The sequence below is a fragment of the Pteropus vampyrus genome, unplaced genomic scaffold (genome assembly GCF_000151845.1).
Source record: "Pteropus vampyrus isolate Shadow unplaced genomic scaffold, Pvam_2.0 Scaffold33, whole genome shotgun sequence".
Lineage (NCBI taxonomy): Eukaryota > Metazoa > Chordata > Mammalia > Chiroptera > Pteropodidae > Pteropus > Pteropus vampyrus.
In genome coordinates this window covers 4,693,744-4,707,410 of record NW_011888814.1, presented here as the reverse complement: position 1 = coordinate 4,707,410, position 13,667 = coordinate 4,693,744, and the positions used below count along the sequence as shown (strand labels likewise).

At 33.6% G+C, this 13,667-nt stretch overlaps 1 protein-coding gene and 1 pseudogene across 1 annotated transcript in view; one reads left to right on the top strand and one right to left on the bottom strand.

Annotated features, from left to right (window-relative positions):
- The window catches only part of WASL (Wiskott-Aldrich syndrome like), a 65,872-nt gene that overhangs the window by 18,523 nt on the left and 33,682 nt on the right, over nucleotides 1–13,667 (top strand). The window contains exons 2-3 of the mRNA XM_011357173.2: nucleotides 11,514–11,648; nucleotides 13,559–13,645. Coding sequence (XP_011355475.1) covers nucleotides 11,514–11,648; nucleotides 13,559–13,645 — 222 coding nt within the window. The remainder of the gene's footprint in view (nucleotides 1–11,513; nucleotides 11,649–13,558; nucleotides 13,646–13,667) is intronic.
- On the bottom strand, nucleotides 1,673–1,791 carry LOC111737986 (annotated as a pseudogene).

The following is a 13,667-nucleotide window of genomic DNA, read 5'->3' as shown; positions in this document are numbered from 1 at the left end:
TAGGCTCTAAGAGTCACCTTTTCCATTTAAAGAGAAATTATTAGCTTGTTGTTTCTGCCTTTACAGCACATAGTGTAAATTTTATAAAGTTAGCATTATATTGTGTAAAATTCTCACACTTCCCTTCCACTCCTAAGTTCTTGATTTATTGATGGTAAAGCTCTTTTAATAGAAAAAAAGTAACATCTACTTTTTATTTTAATATAGTTAACTTCTTACTCCTTTGTAGAGATTGCAGTCAAACATCTAGTTATGTGTTCATTCCATTTTAATAATAATAACAACCAGAGTTAGAAATATTGGTTCATGCATTTTGAATAAAATTGCCTTTTGAAATTAGCAACATTGAGCTCTTGGAGTAAATATATAAAACCTAGTTTATGGGAAAAATAATTTATTTTCCAAATTATTAACTAGATCATTATTAATGTTTTGTACTGCAGTTTTAAGTCTGCAATTGTGAATAATGTGTCAGTCTTAAAAACAACTTCAGAAAGGTGGTTTTGTTTTTTTTGTTTTTTCTTTTTTTGCATCTCTTAATTCTTATGCATAATGAATAGGAGAGTGTCAAATGTACTTAAAAAGTCCTTAGTTAGGTTGTATGTTGAATTTAAACTGTTATTTATTCTCAGATTAGCTTTCTCTTTGTATGTCCTTCTTCCACTTTGATTGTCCTTATGAAAGTCAAGCAAATCAAATGTGTTTATATATCTATGTATAAAAAATATGTACACATATTACTGTGACTGTCTTTAAATGCCTGAATAATTATGAATTGGTACATACAGAATAACTAGTATAGAAGACAAAGCCAATTGAATTTTAAACTTGCTTATCTTGATCAATTGTTTTTAAGAGTTCAAAAGACTCAAAAGGACAGTTTATGAAAGAAATCTTAGACTTTGGCCTTCATTACAGACATAGGCTATGGTTGTCAAAGTTTGCTTTTTTATTACTTTATGACTTTAGCCTCTGTAGTATGCTTTTTCAGCAATGTTGACTTTGCTGAATTTTTAAAGGGAAGCTTTTGAAAGCTACTAGAAATTCTTCCCGGGTTGCCGTTCTTAGATCAGAAAGATGATCTTTACCCCACCACCCCCAGACTTATCCATAATAGGACTTGAATTGGTCTTTTTCTTTCTTGTGTGTGTATTTTTCGAATCATCATTTAAGTTTTTGAAAAGCTAAAATATTCACCTCATTTAAAATCAAAAAGTATGAAAAGCAATGGAAAAGTTTCTCTTCCATCCTTCCTTCACTGACAAAAGCATGCACACACACACGCACAACCCCTAACTAAAACTACCAGTTTTCTGTATCCCTTTCCAGACAGTTTTATGCATACTAAGACAAATGCAAATTATTTATTCTTCTTCTGGCTATTGTGCACAGATAATAGCATACATGCCCTTTGTATACATCTTGCTTTTTTTTCTCATATAACAAAGTATCTTGAGGATTTTTGTTATCATTATTTAAAGAGCCTCTTCATTTGTTCTCTTTTTGTAGCAGCTGTATAGTTAGTATCCTATTGTATAGCTGAACTGTGGTTTAATTAATTTAAGTGGGTATTTTTCTTTCTTTCTTTTTTTTTAAGGTGAAGCAGCCCTTGGTTGACCTAACAGATTGCATGGACCTTGTCAGTTCACAATCCCTTAATTTTTATTTTTTACGCCTACAGCACCTGGTCTTCCTAGGTGGTCTCCCATCCAAGTGCTAACCAGGTCTGACCCTGCGTTGCTTACGAGGTCAGATGGGATCGGGCTTGTTCAGAGTGGCATGCCTGTAGACTTTATTTTTCTTGATGCTCTAGAAAATTCCAGTTGCCAGATTTTGAAGATTTGAATTAATAAATATAAGATTTGAAATATTTTAGTGGTTTTAATGAAAGTCTTTAAAAAATGTATTACCTCTTCCCCCTGGTTTAATTGAATAAACACATTATTGAACTTATTTTAACTCAATATATGATAAACTAGGTCATTTGTGTGAACATTTTGAGTACAATATATTTTACTATGCTATATTTCCTTGCTCCAAAGTCCACTGTCATAATGAGACTTAACTTTTAGGGTTATTGCCAGCCAATTATAGCTCTTCTTCCACACTATATGTGATATTATCTTTGATTATGTAATATTTCTCATCCCTGCTAATTATCAGAAACTTGTATCTCAGAGTTTTGTAAATTTGCTACTATTCCACATAAGCAAGATTGAGTAATGCTTGCCTGTAATTTCTGAGTACGTGGGCTAGACTGCAGAGAACTTAGGCAGCTCTGCTGTCGAGGAAGCACTCAATTGGGCTTCTTTCCAGGAGAGTTGTTATTAGATTCTATGAGTCCTGATGGGAAAACCCCTTGCTAGCTATATCAGAGATCATAATTTTTCCTGTCCAAGCTTTTTTTTTCCAAAACAAAAATTTAGTTCCAGCAGTTTTGCTTCTGTTGACTTTTTGATTCTATATTTCATCTGATTCTTTAGTAATTCCTGAAAATGTTTAACCCGACCATTTTTGTAGTTTGAGAGGACCTAATTACCTAACCAGTCCACCGACTTTTTTGAGGAGAATCTTCTTGATAAAGCTTAGTGAAAAGAGGAACTGCTTCCTTCCTCTGACTTTGATGACTGAAGCTGACCAAATTGTCTTGTTAGGCAAACTCATGTTGCTTATTCTTACAATTAGTAGGCTATAATAGTAGGTTAAGTATTAACACTTTTTTGGGGGGATGGGGGTGGGTAGTGATTTGGGAGCATGGAATTGAAATGGAACATCAGGAAAGAGAGAGGATAATGAGTTAAAGACAGTCCTATGTGTCTTCAGAATACAGTGAGACATGAGATTGAGGCCATATGTACATTTCTTTATGTTACTGGGAACAGATTATTTTTCCCATTATTTTACTATTATTTTGTACTGATCAGACCACATGTCATCTACTTCAATTTACCAAGGACCACCAGACTGATAAGGAATCAATAAGTAAGGGCAGATGAGGCATGATCAAAATAAATTTTAGCTAACAAAGAGATGACCTGTATATTGCCAGTACACAGAAATAAGTATGCTGTAATTAGTGGAACAGTATATATCTCCAGTTTTGTGTTATTGCAGCAACGGTACCTAGCATTGTGCTGATTACATAGCAAATGCTCAATAGATATTTAAATAAGTGGTTAAAGAATAAAATATCTGTGAGTGGGAATTGCCAGGAAAACAGGTTTAGGTTCAGTATTAAGAATTTTCTAACAGAACTACTCAACAAGATAGTTTTTCTCTCAAGTTGAGAGCTCCCCATTACAGCAAGGATGCTGTGTCATCATTTATTAAGAATGTTAAACGAAGGAGAAGGATTCTTAGATTGGACTAGAAAAGGAACCCTGCCTCCCCCTCACACACACATTGCTCAGTCACAGTTTTCTTAAGTGGATAAGGTCATGGTATGTGAAAAAATTGCTATGTTGTTTGATTTTGTGAAAGGAATATATTGGCTTAGGCAGTCCATTTTCTTTAGATTCAAAATTCTGTTGCATTAATTGATTAATCATTTTTTCATCTCAGGTAAGGCTGATCCAGGTTTTATGGCCTGGAGCTTATATAATTTGGAGGGGCTCTCTTTAAAAAAAGAATCCAAAATTAAGTATAAAATGCATGTTTAAGTAAGGTCACAACAAATACATAAACATGGCAAAATCCAAAAAAATAGTTTATTACTATAACATTACTATTATTATTAATTGACTAATACATCTTCTTGATATTTCTTCCTAATATTTTTGCCACATATTCATTGATCACCTCTTTACATGACAACGATTTTATATTTCCTATATAGAAAATCTTTCCTCTTGCACAAGGCTTGGCAAACTATGGCCTGTAGACTGAATCCAGCCTGCATGTGTTTGTAAATAAAGTTTTATCGGAACACAGCCATCTCCAAATTATCCATGGCTGCTTTTGCATGCTACAGCGACAGAGTTGAAAGAGACTAATTAGCCTACAAAGCCTAAAATATTAACTGTATGGCACTTTACAGAACAAGACTCCTGTTCTAGTGTGTTTGATCAAAATTTACTTTTTTTTAAATTATTATTGATAGTTGTGAAGCTGAAAGAAAGTTTTTGAAACTACTGGTAATGGTGCATGTGTAATTTCCTTCACTTTGCTTAGAGGGTGCTCTTGCCTTTGGAAAACTCTAGTTCTTTGATCCCAACTGGCTGGACTACTGCCTCCTCCCCTTGAGGTGCCCATGGATTTTGGTCATGATGTGCCACCCCTAGCAGAGAGCAGGACAGCACTCATTTAGATCCTTTTCTTTGGAGTTAAAGCTTGAGTCTAGATGTATCATGTGGTCTACGAGGGGACAGGTTATTGCTGGGCTGGGCAGGTATAGTGGTAGTCCATCCTTGATGAAAGAAGTACCAAGATCACCTTCAGGGAGAGCTAGAGAGGGAGTCCCTAGCCGTGAGGTTGATGTTGCTGCTACCTCATGTGTCCCTTAAGGAGAACACGCCAAGCCTTGTAAGGGGCTCTTCCAAGTAAAGGACCTGAAATGTGCATCTAATTGACTTTATGGTAAATCTACCTGTGTTCCCAGGACGTATAACTTACATACATTTGAGATTTTTCTTTTCATAGAAATCTTTTTTTCTCATACAGTAGCAAACTTCTATTTTCCACTATCACCATTACCACTGCCAACCTTCTCCTTCCCTTTCTCAAAATAGGTAAGAAACTAAAACCAAATGGGATCAGTAGAGGAATAAAATTATATTGAAATGTATAGTTCTTAGAGAATCATTTAGATGAAATGAGGCAACAATATTGACAAATTAGAACTTGGATGAATCATTGAGTAGTGGCATATGGTAAATGTAAAATGAACAGCTGATTGGGAAGTTCAGCCAGAGCTGACCAATTATGACCTTTGGCAAATAAATTGACCTCATCTGTAAAATGAGGGAATTGGAATATATGCTTGATCAATTTATGGTAAAATGGTATCAGATGATATTTGACTCTAGGATTTGGGTATCAAAATCCTGTCAGTGACCAAAGTACCTACCTTTCCACACTCATCTCAAACTGTTATTTGCATAGGAAAATGGTTGCAGAATAAAGAGTTGTGTGTGTGCGTGTGCGTGTGCGTGTGTGTGTGTGTGTTGTTATTAGAGTTTGAGTCTCAGCTGGTAATTTTAAACTTCGGTAAACTGGGGTTGGAATCCTCAGGGACCTTCTTCCCACCTTTGTTCCTTAAAAATGCAAACCCAGACATCAGGTTTTATCATATTCCAACTGATCTCGCAAGAGAGAAGCAGACAAAAGGGAAGAGGAGACAAAGGAGGAAAGAGAAGAAAAACTCCTTATAGCAGGTCCACTTAAACTACAGGAAAGGGAGAGGCAGAAAAGAGCAGGCCACACCTGTGTGCTGAGCTCCTTTTAACACAGTGTCCTCACCTACTTGCAAACATGACCCAGTCTGATGTCAATATTCCTCTTACCTTTATCTGTATATGATTGTCCTTCAAGAAGAAAAGAATACCATTTGTAGTTTTAGCATCTATAAATTTGATTGCTGATCGGTACCACATAATGTACAGTTTTCTAAATGTATGAATTTAAATCACAGGCACCGTATGAGATCGATGTTTGGCTATGAATGGTTTAGTGAGTGAGCCTACTCTATTGCCTAGCACATACCTTTTTAGTAAGGCTTTTGGATATAAAATCATATTTTAAATGGTTCCAAAAAAGAAAATGTGCTGGTAATGAGAGTGTACACTAAAATTTTTATGATTTGTAATTTAAAACTTTTGATAACTTTACTGGTAATTTTAAACATATGGCCAGTGTAAATGGAATGGAGAAGGGAACTAGAGGATTTAAACAATCCTCACGCTCTGTTATCTGTTGCTGCAAACAGACCACCTCAGAACTTTGTGACTTAAATATCAATTTAATTCTCAGGATTCTTTGGGTTAGTCTGTTCCTGTCACCTAGGCTCATTCATGTAGTGGCATTCAGCCAACTTGTCTGATGGGAACTGGGCTCCGCAAGGATAGGTAGGATGACTAGGGCTTTGCTCTTCATGTAGTCTTTCACTCCAGGTTTTAGGACAGCACTTCTAAGAGGGCAATCCACAATGTGCAAATACTTTTCAAGCTTCTATTTGCTGAGATCTTATTAAAATAAGTCATATGGACAAACCCAGGGTCAGTGGGAGAGGAGAGTATACAAGAACTGGGATACTGAGAGGCATCAAGGGCCCTCACCGGAATGATATACCACTGTATCCCACTCCAGACAAGTTTTTCACACTCTGTGGCTGTTTATTGCTCTGAACCACAGAGTTGAGCCATGTTTGATGTGACTTTAAGTCTGTAACTTAATTCCACTCTTCTTTCTTATCGTCCACCTCACATAGCTCCCAAAACAAACCTAGCACTTCCCCATGGTTGGTTCTTTGTTGATGTATCTACCTAGAATGCTGTTTTCTCCCCACTTGTTCCCCAACCCTTTCCCTTTTCATCCTTCAGGTATGTTGTCACTTTAGGGAGCCCTTCCCACACTAGATAGGTTTTACATTTTCCTTGCATGCTGGATTTTGCCATTATAGCATTTGTAATTGTTATTAATTTCTGTCTCCCCGTTAGAACGCATGTTTCTAATTAGACATGAGGACCATGTCTAATTCATTTTGTATTCATCCCCACTTGCATTCCCTCCCTACTCCCCATTTATTACAATCCTATGTACATAGCAGGTACTCAGTAAACATTTGGTGAATGAATATGCCTGGCACAGTAATTTTTTTAAATAGCTACTAAGACCTAAAAGACTATTTGTACTTGTTCCCTAAGCCAGCAGCTGTTTTTATCTGGCTCCATTTTCCTTCTCTGTTGGCATTCTGTTTGTTACTTCACTGCTTTTGTCCTCCTCCTCTTCCAGTCCTCTAGCTTTGCTTTTTTTAAAAATAACTTTTTTGTGGTGTCTTATGTCTTTATTTATTTATTTTTTTATTCTCTACCATTTTCTATTTTGTTTTTCTTTTTCTGGTTATTGCTCATGTGGAAATTACCAGGTGATAACATTCCTCCTTCCCAGAGTAAATTATTTGTTTTCTTTTCTTGGATAATTTTTAGTGGTACTGTCACTCAGGAGTTTTGTTTCTATATTTTAAATTGGTGGTTTCTGTCTTTTTTTTTTTTTTTTTGGTTGCTATGTAACTGAGGTTGTTAGATTTTATTTAGGAAATTGCTCCTTGAGGTCATTGCATAATTAAGTAATTATAAGAATTCAACCAATTTTCATCTTTATTTTTATAATTTTTAATGTTTCATATCATCATTTTATATTCAGGATAATAATGAGACATTTTATGTGAATACTTCATCAGAACATTTAAAGTTTAGCTTTTATGTAATGAGAAAACTTAGGATGGATTTTTCCAGATTAGATTTTAGAAACTTGGGGACAGATATACCTACACGCATACAAGCTGGAGTGTTTTGACCATTATTAATCTAGTGCATTGTAATCACAGAAAATACTTTATTCAGTCATATTATTTTTATTTCCACATTCAGTTTGTTTGGGATATTCATTGAAAATACATCTTTAAAAATTATTTCCTTTAGCAGTATTGTATATTGGATTATTAAAATAATTGTAGACAATTACTCAGTAGTAAGTCATCTTAGTACTTGCAGTCAGTTGGTTGTCAAGTAAGGATCTATAAATCCTGGTATTTTTCAGTCTTTCCCCTGTCATTAGCTGATTCTATAATAAAAGAAACATCTATTTTCCTAATCTAAAATTCTTACTCCGACCTATTATATAATGTGGTGGTTCTGAAAATATGAAAGGAATTTAAACTAGTGAAGTGGTATATGTTTGTGATTTCTTTTTCAGGAAGAAGCTTCTTTGGTATACATATAGAAGGAATTGGAGGAAGTAGCAGTTTTCTTGGTTTTGGGTCATCATGGCAGTGGCTAATATATATGGAGATAGCAGTGGCTTTGAGAAAAGAGCTTCCTTCTCAAGACTGGCATGGCTGTAGAAGGAGACCAGTAGCCTTACATTTTAATGAATCATTTGTTCTTTAATTTTTTTTTTATTTCGGAATAATTTTATACTTACAGAAAAGTTGCAGATAAAGTACAAAGAATCCATATATATATATATCCTTCACCTAGATTTGCCAGATGTTTATAACATTTTCTCATGCCTCTCTCTCTTTATATATACACATGTATTATTTTTTTTTCAAGTCACTTGAAAGTAAGTTGCTGATATGACGCCCTTAAAATCAGGGTCATTTCTTATTCATTATCATAATCAAAATCAAAATATGCAGTTTTTAATTTAACAAATATTCGCTTACATGGGGCAAAGGTAAAATGCAAGTGTAAAAGCTTGTAAAAACTAGGTGCTTAAGGGAGTTACAGTCTAATGGGTAATAAGTCAGTACAAAAAATTACTCTATTTTAGAATAAGATTTGTGATGTTAAAAGATACACAAAAAAATTCTTTAGAAACGTGAAGAAAAAGCAGACATAATCTCAATTTAGGGAATCAGGAAATTACTTCTTGACTGGTGAAGAGTCAACCCAGGGGAGGTAAAAGTGCCCTGCCAAAGGACAGTGAGACACAGATTCACATCCCAGAATTCATACTTATTTCTGCTCTTGACAATGAAAGTTCTGAGAATGAATATGGTATTGCAGTAACTCAGTACTGTAATATTAGGATGTATAACATAGGCTCTATTTGTACAAAAGATGATAGAGTACTTTTTCCTTTTAATGAACAAATTTTAACCCTAACATCATTGAGCTAATAAGAAATGTATTTCCTTTCCTAAGTACTTGCCCTTAGGTTGTTTTTCAGTGGTACCTTCTTGATTATGAAAGACAAGAAGTAATGAAGTTGATTAGCCGTAATTACTTTAAAGGAATGGAAGGAATGTTTTTACAAACTTAATTAAGCCACTGTCATTTAGAGTTTAAGGAATAGTCACTGTTTTTGTATTTCTAGCATTTATATATTAAATATTATGTGTGTAAGCTATTCTTGCATTCACTATAATTCTGAATTAATCAGAAAAGGCTTTAAAAGGTGCTATGGCTTATAATTTTCAGACTTTGCCAGTTAAGGAATGAAATAGACACACTTAGACTGACAAAAGGTTGTAGCAAAATGGTGAGAATCCAGTTATTAAAACTTGCTTATAATTAGTTGAGTTCTTTAATAAAATTTTATAAATTGTTACAAAATAAGGTTTATAATGCCAACTGTGTTTGTATGGAAAATTATAAAACTGTTTCACAGTGTTTTATTTCTTAAGCAAATGTTTTAAGAATTTGTTTTAAATTTATATAAATGTGTAAATGTAACTTCATTTGGAGTGGGGTTTTTTGGGGGTTTTTTTTGGTCTTTGTTTTAAATTCATATATACATCCCGACAATGTTTTACAATGTTAATATTTGGTCTTTTGGCAAGGGGATTTCCATAATGGAAGTTCAGGTTCAATTTAATAACACATTTTTTTTCTTTTGCAAGCTGTATTTCTGGTTTCCTGTTAAAAAGTAAAGTAAGAGGACTTTTAGATTTTTTTATTGGTATCTGGTTTCCTGATTGCTTTTCTTTTTAGAAATGAATGCATTTTGACAGTGCTGTTCTAAAAAGGCTGTAATTTATATGAATTTTCTGTAGAAAACACATTTTTTCATCTGATTTTTGAATTCTTCAATCTTGTCTTTCATACCATTGGGTAATATATATAAATCCATTTTTCTGAAATGTTCAATGCTAGGGTTTAAGGTTAGGGAGCCTGTCGAGCTGTCATGCTGAGACTGTGTACTTGCAGAAGAGCACAGTATGTTTTGAACAAGCCACATTCTTTACTCTCCTTTTTTAAACTCAAAACCCTAGTTTGTAAGCTCATATCTTCATAATTTTTTTAATGACTCTTGTGGACTTTTTCCTCCTCCTTTCTGTCCTATTCATGACTGTCTGTAAAATTTAAAGATGAGTTTGGTCTGCAAAAGTTAAAAACAACATGGAGCACTGATGTCTGTGAAAGTCTTTATAAAATTTTGATCCCCAGCGGTATACTTATCTTACATTTCTAACTATTACAAAAGACTTATATATATAATAGTTCTTTGGAATCCTCCTATCAAGGGGGAGCATTCCCCAGGCATAGTTAAGTAACTCAAAATGACAGTATCTCCAAATATTAATATAGTCTATTTTTTATTACAATGCCTAGTATTCATTGAATTGACGTACCATAATTATTTAATCATCTCCTATTTCTCGTTATTTAAATTACTTCTAGTAAAAACCCATAATATATATTCATATAAATATTTTTTATTAAAAATATAATTTTTATATTTTAAATTACTTCCTTAATTTCTAGTTTTAAGAATGAGATTACTGGATCAGAAAATGCAATTACTGTTTTTAGATGATTTGTAAGTGTTATACCAGTATATGTGTGTATCACTCTTACAGAAACGAAGATCAGATAGTTACAGTCTAGATTATAATAAAAAGAAACTTAATTTAGAAGTAAATGAAAGTTTCCATTGTTTCATGGTACAGTCAGTCATGAGGGAGGTGGTGACGTGGTGTACTGGAAGGTCTGAATGCTCTAGTCTAAGGTGTCCATTTAGCTTCACTTCTGTGCACCTAAAAGGGTACTAGTTAGGTATAATCTTGAGAAAATCGGAACAATAGTTACTCAAATAATTTTTCATATCTTCAGTATGCTTTCGAGCTGTGTGGCCATATGCACGTCACTTAAAAGTCACTAAAAATCTTGCTTCCCCTCAGTTTTACCATCTTTTAAAAAGGAGATATTGGAATCTATCTTCAAGGATGATATTATGTTCTAAGTGTCCAGCACTATAATTAGTAATCACATAGCTTGCTTTCAAATTTGACTTAGTATCTTAACTGCTGTATAAAAGTCAGCCTTTACTAATACTGCTACTTCATTACTTAAATGTTCACTTTATTGGAAAACAGTAAATTACAGGGAGTAAGAATAATAAGATTTGAAGTCACGAATTGCCTGCATTGAATTTCAACTCTGCCACTTAACTTCACGAGCTAGTTATTTATCTTCTTTAACTTTGGATTTCTCAAGCATAAAATGAGGTTATAATAGTAAAAATAATTAAATGGGGTTATATCTGAAAGTGCTTATTATTAGCACATATCCTGACACATTTTAACATCAGTAAAATTAGCTTTCGATAATTATTTTTAGTATTATTATTGTGTAGTTATTTATTACTGCATAGGAAACTATTTGAAAAAATTGTGGCTTAAAAAAACAATGAATATTATCTCCTTTTTTTCTGTGGGTCAGGAATTCAGGAGCAGCTTAGCTGGGTGGTTCTGATTTGGTGTCATGAAGTTGCAGTCAAGATGTCAGCAGGAGTTGTAGTTGTCTAAGTGTTATTTTGAACCTAATGGCTATAAATTTTATATTTTGCAGACTATGTCTTCAGCAGTGGTACAGTTATATGCAGCAGATCGGAATTGTATGTGGTCTAAGAAATGCAGTGGTGTCGCTTGTCTTGTTAAGGACAATCCACAGAGATCTTATTTTTTAAGAATATTTGATATCAAGGTGAGTTTTGTTTTGCTGCTACACTACCTGTAAGTGATTAGATTTTCTACCTCAATTAAATTGAGTATAGATTTGTTTATCTTGTGTGTAATATTTAAATTAAATTGATATTAGAAGAATGAAGCTCGATTTTAGATATTGAAGCATAGGCATTGCGATCAAATGAGAACATATCCTATGCCAGAGCATGAATAGTTCCCTGTTTCATGTTTCTGTTGCGTTTGGTTGTTTGTTTGTTTGTTTGTTTGTTTGTTTGTTTGATGCCTTTGGGTCTTAGGCTTTTCCCACATTCTCTCTTTTTCTAATGATACTTTTTTATTCGGTCTTATTTGTTACAGACTAGCGTACTTAGTTCTTTCAAGGAACTTCAAAAGTATATTTTAGTTTGGTATGTACTGTTATTTACTTCAGCCCAAGTTTAAAGCATTATACAATATCTATAATAATGTGTTTGTTACCCATTTTTCCTTATGTTGTTTCTCAACATAGGTATTTTCAGATTTTCACAGCTTTGTATTCCTCACTCTGAAACATAAACTATATTTTCCTAGATTGGATGCCCTATGTCAGGTATTCATCTCTTACAGTTATTGGAAAGTAATTCTCTTTTTGCTGAGACGAAGTCTCCATTTATCTTTTAAAATCTTTCCCATAGGCAAGCCTCTTTGCTTAATGTTTATATGTGGCAACAAGTATAATGGGATTATAATTAGAAAAATTAAAACTGACTTTGAACTCCTGGACAATACTTAGGGTCAGATAGATTGTAGTAAAACTGTTTTACTTCTCTAGGCCTCAGCTTATTTATTTGTAAAATAGTATGACCATCTGGGTCTGTTGCAGAGTATTTCCCTGAGATTAAATAAAATTTAAGTTACTGCATTTTGCAAATTAGTGCTTCTTAACATCCATTTCCCCATAGCCTAATTCAGCTGAGAGATGTGACATACTCATGTTACTAACAGTGACTTACTATGGCAGTGATTCTGGTGGATCAGGGGACACATGCATAGTTTGAAAGAAATCTCTAAGTCCTTTGACATATTTCTCATCACCAATGGGAAGCACTGTTTAGAAATGAGAAGAAAGGATTCCATTATGGTGGTCATACTGTGTGTACATTTATTTTAAATATTTTTAAATTGTGATCTTGCATTTCAGAATAGGACAATGATTATATTTCTCTAGCCTCTTATTTCCAATTGTGGATGACCATTGTTGAATGGCATTTAAGGTTAATTATATTTCTTATATTATGGCCATAGATATGACAATCATCCACGGCTCCCAAGTATAGTTTAACCATGGTGCACTTTAATAATTGCTTTCTTTCTGCACATGATTAATACTACTTATACCAGTGTTTCATTAGGAGGCCACTCTGCAAAAGTTAGGAATTCAAAGATTGTTAATGAGCAGTGCAGGGCAGTGCAGAGAAGGTATATTTGACCCTCCCAGCATCTGCAGAATTGAGACAAGCATGAAGTCTTCCTGTAGTATTTGATAGCACACAGTCTACAAATATTGCTGATGAAACTACGCATTGGTAATCAGTGCATGTACAAAAGTATTCTACTTCTAACATTGATGATCTAATAATTGTTCTAGTTATGGATTTGATCAAGTATAACTAAATTTGGGAATGCTTGACTAATAAGATTATACCTTAACACACTTAAACTCACTTGATACGCAGTTTTTATGAAAGAAACATTATCCATTGTTTACTGTTATTAAGAAATTACTGATTAAATTATATGATGTGTTCCTTATGTGTTATGTATGTGGTATGTGTATATGTACGTATGTATGTAAAAGCTATTAATAAAAATATTTCCCTTAATACTAGTCATTTGCTTTGTTTTATTCCTAGAGATTATCTTTTTTGGTAACTCTTTAACTTTTTCTAGGATGGGAAACTATTGTGGGAACAAGAGCTATACAATAACTTTGTATATAATAGTCCTAGAGGATATTTTCATACCTTTGCTGGAGATGTAAGTTTTATTTTTTTTATTG